At 58.8% G+C, this 19,700-nt stretch overlaps 1 protein-coding gene across 1 annotated transcript in view; it reads right to left on the bottom strand.

The window, feature by feature from the left end:
* Positions 1–18,260, bottom strand: part of PRKCD (protein kinase C delta) — a 28,894-nt gene extending 10,634 nt beyond the window's left edge. The window contains exons 1-4 of the mRNA XM_037798263.1: positions 18,032–18,260; positions 14,513–14,592; positions 2,005–2,138; positions 679–878 (exon numbers count right to left, since the gene is read on the bottom strand). Of these exons, the coding sequence (XP_037654191.1) occupies positions 679–878; positions 2,005–2,119 (315 nt within the window). The 5' untranslated portion in view covers positions 2,120–2,138; positions 14,513–14,592; positions 18,032–18,260. The remainder of the gene's footprint in view (positions 1–678; positions 879–2,004; positions 2,139–14,512; positions 14,593–18,031) is intronic.
* Between the last annotated feature and the right edge of the window lie 1,440 nt (positions 18,261–19,700).

Genomic DNA, 19,700 nt, shown 5'->3' with positions numbered 1-19,700 from the left:
CCACTGTGGTTACAAGGCCTGGACCTGTTGAGATATTTGGGCTGTAGGAGCCACACATAACCGCAGGGGGCTGGAAGATGCTCAGCAGCACTGGCATCCTGTGGCTGCCTGGAGCACATGACCACGCAGACGTGTGCGTGCAGGGTCCCGGTTTCAATGGGTGGGTGGGGGCAGGGCCACTGGCCTTCCTCTTCTCCCACCTTGTTGCTGCTAAGACCATGACTATGTTCCCAAATGCCAGCCTAGGCCTGGAATATTTGTGACGATTCCACAGAGAACTGGGAATGATGGATGCCTCTGAGTAGGGGGACTAGGGGCCCAGTGTTGGGGCAGAGAAACATCCTTTTATACAGTTTGAAATGTTTTACTATGTGCATATCCTGCCTTTAAAAAATTAAAAGGGAAGAAAGTCATTGCAATAATGAGAATGGCTCTCTAGTACCTACTTGCCCATTTCGTCTGAATCGACCCCAAGGTAGGGGATTTTCATAGTTTCCTTTAAAGATGCAGAAACAGAGGCTCTGCCAGGCTGAGGAACTTGGAAACCACGGGGTCGGGACTTGAACCCAGGCTCCATATGCTGCAGAGCTGCCCTCTGCACCTGTGGCTCAATTCCCACGGCCGTGCACACACATCATGCCAGCGCACCACGGCCCACGGCCCCCGCTCGCCCCTCACCCAGAACTCAGCCTTGCCGTTGTTCTTCTTGCAGCGCTCGGCCAGCACCGACACGCCCACGGTCACCTCGGACATGGGCTCCTCGGCCGCCCGCATCAGCACGATCTGGATGACGCGGCCCTCGTAGATGTGGGCATCAAATGTCGACTTCCACTCAGGATACATGGTTGGCTTCTTCTGCACCAGCGTCTTTCCGCGCTCTGCCACGGGGCATCGGGCAAGGTGGGGTGCGGCCCTCTGTCCCTCCCTGGTCCCTCCACAGCCTTCAGCCCTGACAGGAGCTGACTGGCTACCCCTCCCTGAGGGCCCCCTGCAGCTCCCCAGTGTCCATGGGACCGAGCTCCCGCTCCTCAGCCTCCACCGCTGTGCTCTGCCGATCTCGCCAGCCTCACGTCACCCGAAACATGCTGCAGTACATGGAACTGCCTGCAGCTCCTCTAGGGCACCCTGCCAGGCCCTGCCTCCAGGCCTTTGCTCCCACTGTTCCCTCTTCCTATGGTCCTCTTCCTCTAGCCCCACTTAGATTTCACCTTCACTTATGCATTCACTCAGTGGGCACATGCTGAGAGCTTCCTATAGGCTGGTCATGGTACAGGAGGCAAGGAACGCAGCAGAAAGAGAAACAGACCCAGTGCCTATCCTCCCAGAGCCCCAGTCCTGGATGGAGAAAGATATGAACCAACTTGAACCTCCAGTAAACATTAAGTCATAGCTGTGATGAGATTGAAGTAAGGCCCAAGCTTCTAGACTCGCCCATGATCAGGTGGCCTGACCTAGCCTCAAGATCTAGGAAGGCTTCCTGGAGGAAGAGACAGTGCAACTGCAATTGAGGGGTGAGCAAGGTTCACCAGATGAGGACTGAACAAGAGGGAATAGTGTGAGAGGTCTGCCTCCTCCAGGAAGCCCACCCTGACTCCAGGCTGGGACAGGTGCCTCTTCTGGGCTTTCCATCATAGGACTCACTGCCTGGAGAACATCACCTCCCCCATCTGACTGTGAACCCCATGAGGGCAGGGCCAGGTCAGTCCTGAAGCACAGTGGTGTCCTCAGCACGCAGCACAGAGCCTGGCACAGATGGATGCACAGAAATTTGTGGGTAAAACAATCAATGGAAGAGGAGCCAGCCTTAGAGAGGCCTCAATTCAGCCAGCATCTGAGGCCCCATGGGGTCTCAGTGGCCTCACTTTCCTGCATGCACAGCTGGCCTGGGTGGGAAGACAAGGACAAGTAGAAGGAGCCCTCCAAAGTTTGGGGGTCCTCCTGCTGGGCCCCGATTCCCAGCCCCGCTGCTATCCCACCCCTGCAGGCTCCAGCCTTCAGCCTCACCTGTGCTAAGTGCCTCCTTCATCTTCACGGCACAGAAGGGCTGGTTCGCCTCATCCACGGCCTGCAGGGAGCCGAGCTCGTACGAGTTGAAGGCGATGCGCAGGAATGGCGCCATGGCAGGGCCTGCAGCGGGGCTGCAGAGACAGAGGGGGTGGGCTGGGCAGCAAGGGCAGGGTCGGTGGGCACAGACTGGGAGGCACTGGGCTACCCACAGCCCCCAGGGCTCATGCACACTGGGTTTGGCCCACACTGCACTTAAAAGGCACCAGTACTAGTTCCCAGCATTAAAAATGGAGAAGTCTGATGTAAGCCTGCATTTGTGGCTTCCCTGGTAAAACTGGAAGATGTGGCAACAGTGGGCCCACTGGGCAATGACCAGCTGGCATGGGGATGTCTGTTGCCCCCTTTGTCAGGCACCTCTGCCAGTCTACCCCAGGCCAGGGAGACCCACTTTGCTCCGCTTCAAACCTATCTGGGCCCTGGGGGCATTTGAGTCTGTGACCCTGGAGTCGTTCAGTTGGAGAGTCACCCAGCGCTTCCCTCAGCACCCAATTGCTGAGCACCTACTGTGTGTCAGGTGCCCAGTATGTGCTCAGCCCAGCACCCCAGGCCAGCCGTCACCAGCCAAGATGGGCAGGACGGTGCCCTCTCCTCCCTCACCCTGCCCCACGCAGTCCTTCTGGTTTTTCAAAGCTTATTTTTGCTCATAACTACCCAGGGAGACTAACAGGACCAAGATGATCCCCTTCACTTTTCAGACAGGAAAACTGTAACCCTGAGGCTAAGCTGGAACCAAAACTTGGGGTTCAACTAATTTAGAGCCCACCACATGTGGAGCCAGGGCAGGGAGGGGGCCCCACCTGCACCCATGCGCCTGACCCTCCTGAGCCCCCAGGGGTCAAGTGCCTCTTGTCTGCCTGGAAGGTTGCCTGCCCTTTCAAACTCATTTTTTTTCCCCAAATATAAAACTGTACTTTAATATTGACTGTAACACTGAATGTGTTTTATAAATCACACAGGCCAGCCCCCAACTCTCCCATTCCTTGGCATTCCCCAAGTCAAGGATCATTACAGGAGGTGACCCTGGGGGTCTTCTCAGGTTGCCATCCGTGGGGAACACTCACATATGCAAGCACACGTGTGCACGCTCACATACCCACACGGATACCGGCACCAGCCCAGGCTCTAGTGAGGATGCGTCACAATTGTGGATGCTCACGCCAAGGTGTTTACTCTGTACGTGCACATATATATGTAGTCAGTCAATCCCATACCCGGGGCAGTGTCAGACACACCCACATGTGAGTGCACACACAGTCTCCCCGCCCCTGGGATGGCTCCCCACCACCTACCCCACAAGGCGCCAGAGCAGCGGCTAAGTCTGCCGGGAGCTCCAAGCCCAGATGAGCTCACAGGAAACACTGACCTCAGCCTGCAGCCCAGCCCGGCGGGCCTGGCCAGTCCTGGGAGGCCAGCAGCCAGAGCAGAGGGGAGGGAGCAGGCGGGCCAGCCAAGGCCTGACTCCTGCTCAGTGGGAGTGAGAGTGGGTGTGTGAGCTCACACCCGAGTCCAGGCCCCAAAGCCTTTAGCCTGAGACCAGCTGGGTGGGCAATGAGCGCCGGGGAGCCAGGCCAGCGCCCGTGTCTTGGCAGCTGCTGGCTCCTCCCCCGGGCTGGAGCACGCATGAGTGTGCGTGTTGGTGTGTGAGGTGTATGTGGGTGTGATGAGCCTGCATGTGCCTGTGAATAGGAGTGTCGGAGTGGAGAGCAAGGCTGCCTGAGCTGGCTGTGAGTGTGTGTAAGTCTGGGTGAGTGTGCCCTTCCTGCCCCCGACGGCCTCAAGCACCCAGGTGAGCACTCCCTGGGGGACCGGGACAATCGGGGCACCTGACCAGCACACAGCTGCCACACGCCTGTACCCACACACCCAGGGCCTGACCCCAGCAGACACAGCTCAGCCTCATGCTTCCTAACAGGATAACCGTGAAAGCCAGGTGACTAGCTTGCTGAGGATGAAGGTTCATGGGCGGGCAGGGACAAAGGAGGAGTGGGTGTGCTGCAAGGGGCCTGGGATCCAGGGGAAAGAGGAGAAACGATGGTCCGGCTGCCTGGGCACACGAACCTGCAGCCAACACTTGCTCGGCTGTGGAACCCTGGGCACATCACTTGGCCTCTCTGAGCCTGTCACCCCCATTTTCCAGATGAGGACTGGTCCCTTGTGCAGGGTTGTCATGATGAGAACTCGGGTAGGACAAGAGCCAGCATCAATCCAACAGCCTCAGGGAGGGGTCTTCTTATCACTAACACTCCTCACTTCAAGCACCCATTCCACAGTTTACAAACTGCACCCACATCCCCCACTGCATCCACTCCACCTGCCCAATGGCCCGAGAAGACAGTCCTGAAAACTGACCCCACTTCTCAGATAAGGAAACCAAGTCTCCACGAACATAGAAGAACTCACCCTGGGCACCCAGGTGCTCCAAACACCCACTGGCCAGCTCCTCCTGCCCACTGCCTCCCCCTGGGGCCTGGACCAGATGACATGCAAGCCCCCTGGCTTCCCCCAGAAGGAGGAGCTGGACACGGGGTCTGCTTGAGGCGAGGGGGTCAGAGAAGCTCCAGGAGGGTGAGGCAGAGCCACAGATCAGCCTCCCCGCCCAGCCCTACGAGCCACCCTTTGGGTTTCCCCTCCAGCCCTCTAAGGTCACACTTGGAGCAGCTGCTGCTCACAGTTAGAAGCCACTGGAGGGAAAACCACAACCACAGCAGGCTCGGGCCCTGGCCCCAAACCTGCACAGCCAGGCCACAGCACCATGAGGAGGAGGATCTGTCATCTGCATGGGCTGCCCAGAGGCTACCTGGCAGTAACCCTAGGGTCAGTCACACAACCCTGACTTCCCAGGACTAAACTAGGGCCTGGGCCCCGGCCAGGTTCTACCACCTCCCCTGCCCCAAACTGTACCACCTAAATCCTAGACACCATGAGCAGACACCCTCTCCCATCACTGTATGACCTGGAGAGGGGGTCTGGGACTTTCCCGCTGCACAACAGGGCCAGGTCTGCCCAAGTACCTCTCAGAGTAGCTAAGCGGTAGTGGGAAGGAGAGGGGATGAAGTAACGGCACAAAGGCAAGGTGTGCCAGCTATTTATAGCCCCCATGCAAATAGGCCCAGGCCCACGGGCCCCAAAGGAAGGCCACTGGCTGAGCCCCAGCCTCGTGGCCACTCTGCAAGGCCCTGTGGGGAAAGGGTGGCAGGGGCTGGACCCCCATACAGCACCCTTCACTCCAGTTTCTGGAGCCAGCGGAGGCCAGCCAGGCCTTTCCCAGCTGCCTAGGAAAGCCTCTATTGTACTGCTTCTGTGTCCCACAGTGGAGGGCAGCCCCGTGAAGCAGAGAGCACTGGACTCAGAGTCAAAGGGCCTGGTATGAATCTCAGCTCCCCCACTTACAAGAAGGACCCTCCTTTTCTGAGGTCAACAGTGTACCAGATGCCAGGGCCTGGCTTTGCATGAGCTCACTTTATCCCTACACAGACCCAGGAAGTGGGTATTTTATTGATGAAGATACTGAGGTTCAGAGAGGCTAAGTGACTTGCCCAAGGTCACATAGCCAATAAGTGGGGGAAGAAGGATTTAAATCTAGACCTTCCTGATGTTGCACTGGTTCTTTCCAGTGTACCATGAGGAGAGAGACAGAGAAAGGGACAGAGGAAGGCAGAGATATTGCAGGAACAGCACACACACACACACACACACACACACACACACACACACACAAAGACAAGGAATTGAGGTCACCAGGAGACAGACAGCCTGTGCTTGCACACACACACACACACAAAGACAAGGAATTGAGGTCACCAGGAGACAGACAGCCTGTGCTTGCCCAGGGTCTGCCATCCACCCCTCTCCAGGCTGGTCCCAGGCCCGACCTTGAGGAGCCCCCTCCCCTTCTGCACAATGAAAGTGGTCCCAACCCCTGAACTGCCGCCTCCCCTCCTGTTCCAGCTGCCTGGGCCCAGCATCTGATTTCCCAAACCTGGGGGACAAGGTGAGCATAGACTTGACCCAATCCACAGCTGACTGGCTCTGGAGATGAGGGGCCCTCGGGAGGCTCAGCTACAATGGATTCCAGCCGCAGAGAGTGAAGGCTTGCCAGCCCTGCTCCCTCCCCTGCCCCAGACAACAGCCCAGGGGCAAGGAAAGGTGGTGGCTGGGCCAAGCCATGGTAAGCAGGTCACCTCATCTGGGGCAAGGAAATCTGCTCAGTCCAGGGCGGTAGGAGAGGCCAGCCTCAAGGAGGCCAGAGTGACTGTGCCAGTCAGAGCTCCTGGGCATAGAGGCAGCCCCTGTGGATGAGCATATGTGTGGCATATCCACGCGTGTGCCGGCAGAGGAGACTGAGGCAGGGGACATGGCCTGAGGGGCACCTTCAGGAACACAAACCCATTTTCTGATCTTGCTACAACAATCACATGTAAGTTGTTTGATAGCGATTTTGTTAAAGGTGAAAAATAAAACCCAACAAGTCAAAATGTCTCCAAGAGATGGCCCTCAGAGACTGGCAAGCCCATCTCCATGTTATAGAGAGGGGGAAACTGAGGCTAGGGCTGATTCTGCCTCAGGCTGCAGGGTGCCACCCACTGCACAGAGGAGTGAACTGGGGATGGAGAAGAAAGGCCTCGGCCAGTCTTTGGGGGAGGGTGTGTGAAGATGGAGGGAGGGTCCCTCAGCAACACCTGCCAAAGGAACAAGAGGTGGCAGGTGAGGACAAAGCGAGGGCAAGTGGGGATCTGGCTCCCCTGACTGGACCCCTGGGGAGAAGGGCTGCCAGCATACCACTCATGCAGCCCCCTCCCACACACAGCTGCCCCCCACCCATGGAGGGCACCACCTGCTGCCAGTGAAGAGCGGCCAACAGGCAGCAGAACCGAGGGGCAGTGTCAGTCTAGGCCCTCCTGGGAATGCAGAACCTGCCTGGGGGAGCCCACGGTCGGTCCAGCCCACACTGGCCTTCAGGGATGAATGAAGGAATGAGGAGGAGAAATGGAGCCCAGGCAGTGAGGGTGAAGGTGTGAGAGGCAGCAAAAACAAGAGGGAGCAGAGCTGGCCCTGGTAGAGTTTCAAAAGGACACAGGGGTGTGGCGGAAGCTGCCGGGCTGGGCAGGCAAGAGGGTAGTCTGGCTGGAGGCTGGCCTCTCCAGACAGCCTTCCCAGTTGAAACCAAGTGAAGGAGGCCACGGGACTTTCACAATCCAGGAAATGGGCTCAGTGGGAGGGACAGGAGGCTGGAGGGGGAACTGGAGGGGAAGGGGGTACAGCAAGATGCTTCCGAGGACCCTCCACCAGAGCCCCACATGCCCAGCCCTGTCCTAGGGGGAGAATCAGAAGCTACGGTCTCAGGCTACAGCCAAATCTCCAAGCAGGGAAGAGCAGGCCAGCTCTTTCTTCCTCAGGACTGGTGCCTCACCAGCCCTCCCCCGACCCAGGGCTCTTCTCAAACCCTGCTTCATCCCACATGGACCCACTGCACCCCATGGCTCTGCTCCCCAGAGCTCTGCTATTCCTTACTTCTCCTCCAGCAACCCTCCCAATCTCAGCCACCATCACCACCCCTGTTCCCCTATGTCCATTCTCCCTGCAGCATGGACACCCCATCACCACCACTATACCCCATGGCCCTGAGGAAAGCCCATACTCCAGCCTGGCATGCGAGGCTCCCTACACTGGGTCCTGCCCTCTCCACCTCAAATCTTACCTCTGGCTAGTCTGTGGGCATGTGCCTCACTTTCAAGCCCCCATGTTTTTGCATATGCTGTTCCCTCTGCCTGTATGTCCCTTTCCTCAACTTCCACGTATCCCTCCAGGCAGCTCAAAAGGTCGGTCTGGGGGACCCTACTACACTCCCTAGGAAGTCAGCTGCTCCCCAGCCCACGTGCACCCTTTGACACTCTGTGCAAGCATCTGGGCTCCCTCTTAGGCAGAGGACCTGTGTTTGCTGTCTGGGTGGGGTCTCTGCCTCTGGCTCAGCCTTCTCAGCCCCAACTGTACATCAGACTCTCTAGGAGACATTTCGAAAACCCTGGTGCCAGGCACAGCCCAGACCACTGAAATCAGAGATGGGAATCAGAGGTGGAGCCCTGGCAGCAGGATTTTACCTTTTGGGGGTTGCGATACCCTAGGAATCCAATGAAGGACGGGCCCTCTTCCCAGGAAAATGCATGCATGTGGTGACGTGATCCTGCACATGATGGGGCAGGGACTAGAGGCCCCGAAGGCCTGGCAGCGGGCACCCGGTGATAAGACACACCAAGCCTGGCCCTCTTGGAGCTCATAGCCTGGTGGTGGCACAGGCACATAAGTACGTGATTACAGGGCAGCAAGTGGGGGTGGGGGAGGCTGGGAGCAGGTGGGAGCCAGGGAGTCTTGTTGATTGAGATGGCCAGAGAGGGCTGCAATTAGAGAGTGGGTGGGAGCACCACAGGCCCATCTTGCCATAAGTGGAGAGTGGAGGAGTCTGAGGGGCAGGACTCGGGACCCTGACCTTCACTGCTCACACCCACCTTTGCCAGCACGCGTGGGGGCAGTGCCTCCTCAGGGCTCCCCTGCACCGGGCACAGGCCCCGAGCCATCCAGCTGGCCCCAGGATTGGGGAAGCCCCTGGCTCCACCACAGGCAGGGCTGTGGGTGCCCCTGCATGGGGAACAAAGGCCCCTTCTTGATGGGAGCTGTGAGGACAAGGGGACCTCTGTGAGAAGCCCGGGTGGGGGGAGCGTCAGGGCTTCTCCCGGAATAACCACACGCATGTGCACACACAGACACACCCACCAGCCCCAACACACACAGTCACACGTGGGGAGTCCCGCGAGAATGTGGCCACACACAGGGACGGCTGTGGCCACAGGCACACGCACACACCCGTGAGCTCAGCGACACGTGGAGGCATACACCCCCAGCCCCCGGCTCGCTTCTGTTGGGACGTCCAGGCCCACAGAGACCACACAGGACATTAACACCCACATACGCCCCCCAGAACACTGAGCTCCTCATGCCCAGGTGGTGCCACAAGTGCAGGATGTCCACCTGGGGCAGAGAAGCTCCAGGCAGGCACAGAGATAAACACGTGGGCCTGGAAGGACCCACACTCGCCTGGCAAGGGTCCTGCACCCATAAAGTCCAAATGCAGCTCTTTCCACCACAACCCCTCCACCCCGGACACAGTGACCAGGGAATGGAGGTGGGCAGGCTGGAAGGGCAGCAGGGTGCCAGGACAGGCGGGGCCTCCCTGCTGAGGGTGGTGGAGAAGGTCCCTTCCAACCCAGAGCAAAGTCCAAAGCGAGTAAGGGAAGGAGTGGGTCGGCCAGGTACATCCTGTCTGCTGGGATCACAGGTGAAGTCGGCGGCGGCCAGGCCCGGGGGTCACTGGTGGCCGTCACAGGCCTGGGGTGTGGGAGGGGAGGGCCCACTCCTGCGGGGGTGGGGGCAGCCAGGCCTGACGCCCTGCACATGACCTCCACCAAGACTCCAGGCTCAGGGTGCAGCAACTGATGGGGAGCAACTTGCCCAAAGGCAGGAAGCAAAGGCGGCAGTCCCTCGTGGGAGGGGGCTGCAGGAATACAGGGGAGACCCTCAGGCTCTAGCCCTGGAACTGCGCTATCTATCTCACCTCCAGAAAAGTGGGGATAGGTGTTTGGGGGGTGAAAGGAACAGACCCTCCCATGAGTCCCACATAGATGGGCCCCAAGGCCTCAGCCCTTCTTTCTGTGCACCCACAGAGGCCTCCTCCTACAGAGGGTTCCCATGATTTTCCTGATTGTTGAAAGCAATCTTTAGGTTTGGGAGAAGGTGAGACGGCCACCTCAGCCTGTTGCCGTCCATCCCCACGAGGTAGGCAGCACTCTGATGGTGCCGCCCCCTTCCCCGCCCTTTCTGGATCAAGAAAAAGCTGCAAGAGAGGCAGGACTGTGGCATGCCATCCAACAGTGGGCAGCACACAGAGGAGCTGGAGAGCTTGGCCCGAACCTGGATCAGGTCTAGTTTCAGATCTGCTCTGACCTGGGTGCCCTGTGAGCTGGGCCGAGCTGCCCTGGTATCCTCATCAGTAAAATGGGAATGATCTTGCCTGCCATGGGGCTGAGCCAAGCACTGTCCTGGCACAGACACAGTGATGACGCAGGGAAACCATGACCATCGTTGTCATGTTGTCATCCTCACGCCTGGCCCTCTCCCCAGCTGCCTCACTGTCCATCCCCAGCTGTCCCAGAAACCCCCAAACTTCCTTAGATTGGTTGGAAAAGAGGCTCTCAAGCCACCCAGTCCTGGAGTCCTCTGCTCTGGCCTGCGGCTCTGGAAAGAGACCCAGGCTGGGTGAGTCCAGGCCAGCCTCTGCCCCCCTCAGGGCCTCAGTCTCCCTATCTTGACAATGGGAGACCTCTAGACTTACTCCAGCCCTGACACTCGAGGACTCTGCAATCTACCTCCCTCAAGCCCCCAGCTCCCCACCCCCACCCCCACCCCACCCCACCCCACCCCAGTCCACACCAGACAGACACCAGATCTGGCCTTGGGCTTTGGTGACCGCCTACTCCACCGCATCTGTTTACCCAACACGGCCATAGACATGATCCAAAGCTTCCGGGGCTGTTGTGAAAACAGTGGCTCAGCCACCACAAGCCTGTGCTCTCGGGCACCTTGGCAGACACCTTCGCAGAACGGCCAATAGCCTTGTCTTATGCACAGGCCTGTACCCAGGGCCTCCAAAGGCTGGTTGGACCCTCTCCTGCCATTCCACCACAGGCTTTAGATGCTGCCTCTTGATCTCAGGTCTCCACTGCCAGCCACGGTCCTCCTGAGCTCCAGGCTCATGGGTCCACCTGCCTCCCTGACCCCACCATGAGAACGAGGGGCGCTCACACACGTCCAAACAAGTCCTGCTGTCTCTTAGCAGTCCCGATGCTCACCCGGCTGCTCCAGCCTGACCTCTGGGAGTTGTTTTCCATCCTCCCCACTCATTTCTGCCTCTGTGGCCTATCCTGAAACCCTCTCTCCTCTCTACCCCTGCTCCTGTCCTGGCCACCATCGCCCTCCCTGGGCTCTGCACCAGCCTACTCCCCTCTCTGCCTCCTCTACTCTGACCCCACAGTCCCTCCACAACCAGAAGGATCTTTTAAGATGGTAAAGCAGATCTCTTCACACTCTAACCAAACCCCAGTGTTTCCCACTGCCCCACTGATAAAGACCAGACTCCTACCCAGGCCTCTGAGGCCCCACCCAGCCTGCCCCTATAACCCCTCTGACCTTGGCTGCTGCCTTCCCCTCACTCCTGTGCCTCGGCCACAATGATCTCTTTCCGTTTTTCCTGAAAAGCCAAGTTCCTTCTCCATCAGGTGCCTCTGTGCTTGCTGTTCTGTCTTGCTGGGCTCCCTCCTCCCACCCTGACTCCTTCTCATCACTCAGGTCTCAGATAGACACTTCCTGAGCTGCCCATGAGTCCTGGCTCAAGGGTGCAGAGACAGTACGTGCTGAGCGAGGAGTCACACCCAGGCCTGTTGATGACTGCAGAGATCCTGCTCCTAAACCTTCAGGGTGCCCTCACTCACGCATATGGCCCGGTCCCCTGCTGGTCTCCACCCCTCCAGCCTTTGGGCCCTGCCTACTGCACCCCTGTCATTACCACTCTTCAATGCCCAAGACCCCAGGTCTCTTGGCCCCAGACAGCAAAGGCTGAAGCTCGGCCCTCACTGGCCTAACTTTCTGCAAGTCCTTAGGGCAGGCAGACCCCTGCCACCAGCTATCATCTGCCAACATATGCACGAGTATATGTGTGTGTATGTGTGTGATTGTGTGTAGGGAGAGTTTTTTCCTTCCCTCCACCCCTCCAGTCTCCATCACCCCAGATGCCTGCCACTTTGCCCAGCCCAAAGGCTGACTCCAGGGGTCCAAAGGGTGGGCAGGCCAGCAGGAGGGCTCACCATCCACCCCCTCAGCCTCTGCTTGGCTGCTCCAAGCCCAGTGTCCTGCAGGGGGCCAAAGTGGGGGAGAGGGGCCAAGGGGAACACGGGGGGTGGGGAAGTCAGCTGCTGAGGACTGTCATTCCCTTCCCTGCATCCATTTGTCATGAGATCTATTTTTCTCCCTTTGAAAGGGAGTGAGGGGGAGAAGAGCAGGAGGGGGCTGAGCGGCTGAGTGGGCCCAGCTGCTTCATCCTGGAGCTCCTCTCTGCAGAGGGTACAGAACCTATTGAACTGATGGATCCCCTCCCCACCCCCACCCCCATTGCCACTGGAGGCAGAACCCAGGGGGATGAGGGAGGCAGAGACCTGGCTTCTCAGCCCAGCTCTGCAGCCACAGGGGCCCTATGACACTGAGCCAGTCCCATCATACAATAATATCCCATCATCAGTACCACTTGATGTTTTTTGAACAGTCGCCATGAACCCACCCCTAAGAGCTTTACATGACGACTGTTTCTACTCATTAAATACTGACAATGGACCAGGCACATTGCTAGCTACTTTGCATACATTATCTGTTGTTTCCTGCAGCACAAAAACCCCATAAATGTGGATGTTGTCATCATCCCATTTGTCAGATGGAGAAACTGAGGTGCTGAGTCAAAGCCATTTGCCCAGGCTCATACAGCTGCTTGGAGCTGCCTAAGCTCCAGAGACGCAGCCCAGCTATCGCCACTCACAAGGGGCCATGCCCGCCACAGTTCAGGCTCTGAACCTCGGCTTGCAGGTTTGGAGCCAGGGAGGAACCGGGACCATGGGGGCTGTACGAGGGACCATATGGCCTGGGCCCCTCACCCCTCTCCTTGAGCCCCGACAAGGCCTGGTTCGCCTAGCTCCCACGCTAGCCCCTTCCTAGCCCTGGAAGTGGAAAGCTGGCCAGACGCCACTCTCCTCAGCAGGCAAGGCAGGGGCGGGGCAAGCCATGGACAGAGGGCTGGTCAGTCCACTCTGAAACCACTTCCTGGGCAGCGTGGAGGAAGTGAGCCTCCGGAAACGCCTGAGACGGATGGGCCTCTCCCCTGGGCCCAGGTCTGGGAAAGTGGACAGACCACTGCAGGAAAAGAGTGCTCTGCCTACCTCCCCGTCTGGCAACCCGTCTCACACCAGGTATGAACGCTGCATGGACAGAGGAGCTGACAGGACTCCCGCCTGGCTGCTGAGCACTGTGGCCCCATGACCACAAGCAACCCACTTCCTCTTCTGCAGCAGCTGCCACAAATGGTGCCGGCTCAGCTGACCCAGCCTTCCCCAGGTCCTAACCCCCTGCCAAGCCCTGGTCAGCCCAGGGACCTGGGGCCAGGTGGACAGCAGAGCCCACCTCCCAGTGTGGCCCACGTCCCTCATGGCCCTGTGATCACAGCCATGCTGCAAAACTCCCTCAGGTGCCAGATGCAGGCCACCTGGCTGGGCTGTGAGCCTGACCATGGCTCCCTTCCTGGCCCCAGAATGGGCTCAGTGTGGATTGTGTGGGCAGGTATGCGAGTGCATGTCTGAGCATGCCCGTGGGTGAGTGTCTGAGAACACCTGTGTGTACATGTGGGTATGTGTGATGTGTGTGCAGGCAGGCGTGTCCCTCCTCCCCACCAGGCACTCGTGAGTCTGTGGGTCTCGGTTTCCATAGCCCTGCATGAGCACATTTAAAGTCCACGTGGGCTGGGCAGGTGATGCTTGGGAGTTTAAAGAGGCCTAGTTCCAATTATTTGAACTTCTTAGGGACAGAGGCCCAGAGCTAGGAGAGGCTGGGTCCCTGACCTCAGGTAGTGAGGTGTCATCAGGCAATCAAGAGCACATCACCTCCTCCCTAGGAGGTTCAGGGGGAGGTTGAATAAACAGATGGTCCAGTGAAGACCCTGGTCTTATTCTGCCTCCATCCCACTGCAACAGGGAGGGTCTTGATCTCCTGGTCCTCCAACCCCTCCCCAGAGTCAGGTCCAGGGAGCCCAGCCCCTACAGCCTCAAAGTCTATTCACAGTCACCCTGAGGACTTGTAGGCGCCTGACTGCCAGTAGGGGTAGGAGTGGGTCTTGATCACGGAGGACTCCCTGAGGAGGCCAGTCCACCTCCAACCCACTGTGGGTTCAGGGTGAACCTCAGTTTCCTCTTGTGACAATGTGGACAGCCTGAGACAGATGCAAGGGGCCATGGGAAAGCTGATACATCCACCCCTAATCCTCAGCTCACATGCCACCTTCTCTCTAACTGACCAGCAAAGTGCTACCACTCCTTGCCCCAAACCACTGATGGGCCCTAGACCTTTGAGCTCCAAGGCTACAGCCTGCCCTGGGCTAGAAGCCAGTGTCCTGGCAGGGAACCCCTTGCAGGCAGGGCAAGTTGCTGCCTGCTTCTGGCCCCCAGATCCCACACTCACAGCAAGGACTCTGTGTGCACCCCACCATTTCCACCATCCCTTGGCAGAGGATAAGAGCCCAAGGAGGAAGGCTGCTCCTGCACACTGTCCATCTGTCCAACCATGTAAGAAGACCCAATCTTACCTGGAGAGCCCGGCTCCTGCTTGACCTTAGTCTTGGCTCCTGCTGCTGCTTCCACCCAACAGCCACCAGAAGAAGCAGGCCTGCAGGGATAAGAGACAACAGCTGAGCCGGGAGGCACTGCCATACAGCCTCTCCCACCAATCAGCCCCAGCATGGCTGACACGGCCTGGCTCATCTTTGCCTGGCTCTGAGACCTCAGGACTCCCTGGACTTGGCTTTCTCTTCTGTGAAATGGGGTGTTGGGCACAACTTTTTCTGGGCACCTGAATGTGTATGCTAAGGGAGGGAACACCTGCCCTCAGAGAATTTCCAGCCTGCAGGGGAGACCAACAGATACAAGCAGGAAAGCTGCTCCTAACTCTCCTGTCTGTGGAGGTTGCCCTGTGGGCTTGGGAGAACTAGGGTGCAATAGGTAACACCACTCTGTAGCCTCTGGCAACTCCTCTGAGCCTCAGCTTTTCTCATCTTTAAAATAGGGAGATTCTAGTGCCCCTCCCCAGGTGGTTCCAAGGCTCCAATGATGTGACATGCCTGTGCTGGGCTCACATCAGGAGTTCCAAATGAACTGTGTCTCTTTTTATGCCTTATGTTTCACCTTATAGTTCAGGAGAGTCTCACATTATTGTTGCGCCCATTATACAGCCAAAAAACACTGAGGCCTAGAGATGTCCTGGAAGGCATGAATGGCAAAGGCAGCAAGGCAACCTGGGTCTCCTGGCTGCAAGGCCTGAGCACTTTTTCTGCAGGCCAGGCCATGACTCCACAGAAGATTCCTTTCCCCAGATCTGAGCCCGTTTCCTAGCTGGAAACCCCATTGCCACTATCTTGGGGCTGATGCATCCTCTTTTTGTCTGTACTTTAAATTACTTATAATTTTGATTTAAACTCCAATTACCTATACCATCTAAACATGTCAGTGCCCTGCAGTCACAGCTCCAAATCTCCCCCCACCCTACTCCCCTACTCCACCCTCTCTCCCATCCCAATTGCCTGCTGCCAAGCCTGGGGGTGGAAGGTTGTCCTGCAGACTGAATAGGACTGGGTGTGCTGGGGGCTCTGTCAGCCCCTCCTCCCTCACACAAGCAGTCTCGTCAAAGAGGTGGGAGGGGGTAACTGACACCAACAGACACAGCCAGGGAGGAAACTGGGCTGGAGACTGTCTAGGCTTTCATTATCCCCAGCTCCCAGGAGAATGAGGACCATAAAGTTGCCAGCAGGGGTGGAAAGGTGGGGGAGGGTCACCAAATAAGACTTAGTATGTGCTGAGCACTCATTATGGGTGAAGGCTGTGCTAAAGGGCTTTCAACACAGGATCTCCAGTCCTCACAGCAACCTTCTCCATTCTGCAGATAAGGAAGCCCAGTCTTAAAGGGGCCTCGCTCTGAAGACAAAAGACTTGAGCCCAAGTCTTTTCTGGTTCCAGAGTCATGATCACAACACTACAGGCCCCAAGACTTTCCCTCTGGTGCCTGTCAACTTGGGAGAGTGGAAGGAGCCAGGGCCAGGCTTGGTGCATGCCGTGTGCACACCCACACTCTCGCAGTCTCCCACATGCTCACAATCACGCTGGGACTCTCACCTCACCCCACCCCCCCAGCACTGTTACCTGGGGCTCTGACCACACACACACCTTGTCACACCCCCTTCCTGCACCAACACCCACGCTTAGGCACTCTCGGTTCCCCACAGACACAGTCACGCCCCAAGCACACACACTTGCAGTTTCATACAGTCAGACTATGAGTCTCCCACCAGTCACTCCCTCACACCGGAGCCCCATTCCCCCAATGCCTCACCCTCAGCCTCAGTTCTGTCACACACCGGATTACTTGCACCACCGCACAGGCAGGTACAGCCACCTAAACACCTCCATATCTCCCTCTCTCTCTCTCTCTCTCTCTCTCTCTCTCTCTCTCTCTCACACACACACACACACACACACACACACACACACACACACACACACGCAAGTCACACAGCCACCCTCTGCCAGCCTATCTGCCCCACCCCAGCATAGTCCACAGAAGGAAGGAGGAAACCCAAGGGACCAGTCCCTTCCCTCAGTGACCAGGGCAGCCTAGTCCCAGCAGCTCAGTGGCAGAAGGAGAAGAATCAAATATGCATACACACACACACACTCACACAGACACCTACACGAGGGGGCTCCCACAATTAACAGCTCAAATGTAGTCATGGTCCATGGATCACCATGACACACCCAGGGTGCAATACAATACCCTCCAGACACTCAGAGACACACACAGGCGCCCAAACACACACACACACACACACACACACACTCCAATATATAGAAAGGAGTCCGGTGACAAAGGACACACCAAGACATGATACATACATAGTTGCAAAGGACACACAAGCAAACAGACACACCTAAACACAGGCTATTCACACACATTAAAAAGGAAACACACATAGGGGCAAGTCCCAGACACCATGACAAAGAACATACAAGAAGACACAAACACACAATATACCCACATGCCCAGACCTAGGCAACTGAGTATAGGGATGTAAGGTACATGTATACAGGATGGGGACTAGAGAAGGGGATCCCCACACACTATCAAATCCTTAGGACCAGGTTTAAGTGGGGGCCTCGGCGGGGTTCTCCCCTCCCCCCACAAGTTGGGGAGGTGGGGCATTTCTGACCTTGCTCATCTCTTGCCTCCCCCGTGGCCAAGAGGGCGCTGCCAGCCTCCTACGCCCCCACCCCTCACCAGGCTGGGGTGGGCTGGCGGCGCCTGGACAGTGGAGGGGCCCGGCCGGGGACAGAGGACCAGCCAGGGGCCAGCGGAGGAGGGGATTGAGAAGAGCCGAGGGGCGGAGAGGCGGGGCCGGAAGGGGGATGGAGGCTGGAGCCACGCTCAGCTAGGGACAGCTGGAGAGACTGAGAGACACCGAGACCGAAAGAAGAAATAGATCGAGGAGGAGGCCCTGCGCGGGCCGGGCAGGAGCCAAGGGCGTGAGGAAAGCCTCGGTGGGCAGCCTGGCCTCGGCCCGGGGGTGGAAAAGGAGACGCGGCGGGTCAGGCAGGGGGCCGCGCAGGGAGCAGAGGGAGCGGCGGGCATGGGCCGGGGGCCGGCTCTGGAAAGACAGGACCAAGGGGTCGGGGGAGGGGGCGACGGGGCACGCGAAGGGTTTGACACAGGCAGTCAGGGACTGGGGAGAGCCGGACAGACGGACAGAGAGGGGTGGGGACAGACGGACAGAGGGCCCCAGAAAGATTCCGGAGAGACGGACACTTGGAAGAGCTGGGGACATAGAGGCCGGTAGAGGGGCCGGGGACAAGAGGGCTTCGTCCCCCACCGTCTGACGGAGGGACGGACAGATCAGGGGACGGAGGGACCAGCGGGTCTCCGCGCGCGGCGGGACTTTCTCTGGCCACGGCTTAGTTTCTCGGATTCGAAAAACGGGAACTAGAGGCGGGGAGGGGGGAGAGAGGAGTGGCGCGCCTTCGGAGGAGCCCCGATCCCGCGCCCAGGCCCGGCCCTCACTCACCTCCGGGCGCGGGGCCAGGCGCCAGGGGTCGCGGCGGGTGAAGTCCGGCTCCCGGCGCGGCTCCGGGGCTCGTGTGGGCGGGGTCGGTGCGGGTCCTGTCTGGGACGGACTCGGAGACCGATGCAGTACAGCCCGAGTCTCGGATCGGCTGGCGGACGCCGGGGGTCGGACGCGGGCTCCGGGCTACCGCCGGCTCCAGCTCCAGCGCCGCGGCACACGGAAGTGCACGGGGGCGGGGCGGCGCGACCTCACCCAGGTGCCGGCCGGCCCCGCCCCCTGCCGGCCCCGCCCCTTGTGGCCCCGCCCCCGCCCCCCCCCGAGCCTGGGGTTCGGTGTCTCTGCCTCCTTGCGCGCGGGTCACTCCATCTCTGGGCCTCTCAGCCCTCCTCAGCACACTTCACGCTCCCGCCTGCCATTAGCGAGCGCACCAGCCCTCACAGGGGGTTCCGTTTTACAGAAGGGGGCGCTGAGGCGCGGGCGGTGCCCCCCGCCGCTGCCCCCGCACACCCAGGTCCCCCCTCGCCGTAGGCGCCGGCGGGGGTTCCCTGACTCCCATGCCCGGGACTCCCCACTCGCCAGCTGGCCCGCCTCGCCCTGCCGAGCGCCTTCTTTTCCTGTTGGCTGGAGCGCTTACGCGGCCGGGCTCGGTGCCCGCAGCCAGGCCTGCCGGTCGCGGCCCAGCCTCCAGAGACCGAGCTGGAAAGTCTCCAGGCGGGAGCTTCTGGCTGGTCCGCTGCTGCTCCAAAGGCGGTCTGGGAGCAGCCCCTCTCTGGATCCCCCAGTTTACCACTTCCCTGCCGCCACCTCATGGACCTCGCCATCACCCCCCACCCTCACTCCCCACCGCCCGTCCCCCTCAGGCTTGAGCCTGAGCTTCCCGTCTAGACCTGGAACCTGGTTGTCTGCCATCCTTCCTTCCTTCCTTCATTCGTTCATTCATTCACTGAGTATTCCCCTGGGGACCAAGGGCCCCGGGCAATTCATTCCTCTGTCCCCAAAGCTCTGAAAAGTGTCATCCAAAAAATGTCACTTCCCAAAAGGCAAAGAAGAGGGTTCTGGCATCCTGGGGGAATAGCTAGAGGGAGGGTCAGGATAACTCTTCCCAACTGAAGCCTAAGGGATGGAAATGGGGGACAATCCCTGAGGAGGCCTGAGCTGAGCAAGGAGCCCATGCAGAGACAGCCATGATGAGAACTTTGGTTCTCTTCAAGGAGCAGTGGGAAGGTGGTGGAGGCTCTTACCTGGGGTGTTATAACAGGATCAACTGGACTCCTGGGGAGATGGATGGACAGAGAAGCAGGAGAAAAATGGATGGGGGCAAAGGGGCTGAGATAGAATGGACAGGGACAGAGAGGCTGTGCAGGGGAGAGAAGAGGATGGATGGGAAGCAGAGGGACTACAGTGGAGGGGAGGGGCTGGAGGGCGAGCAGAGGGGCTGCCAAATTGTTTAGGTGGGAGGACTCTGCGTTGTGGTCAGTGCAGATAGGTAAAGAGAAGGGGCCAGGCCACGTGGTTTGTAGGACTGTGGGAGTAGGGGGAGAGGATTGTCCAGTGCGATACCTGGGACTGGTGGATCCCAAATCTAGTTTGAGTGTGAGGAGGCAGTCGGGGGAGGAGGGAGTCAGGGCTAGAAACAGAAATACTACAATGACTCTTCTCAAGTTGGGGT

Source organism: Choloepus didactylus, chromosome 1 (genome assembly GCF_015220235.1).
Source record: "Choloepus didactylus isolate mChoDid1 chromosome 1, mChoDid1.pri, whole genome shotgun sequence".
In the NCBI taxonomy this organism is placed as follows: domain Eukaryota; kingdom Metazoa; phylum Chordata; class Mammalia; order Pilosa; family Megalonychidae; genus Choloepus; species Choloepus didactylus.
Note: the sequence above shows the minus strand (reverse complement) of the source record. Positions and strands in the feature narration are given on the sequence as shown.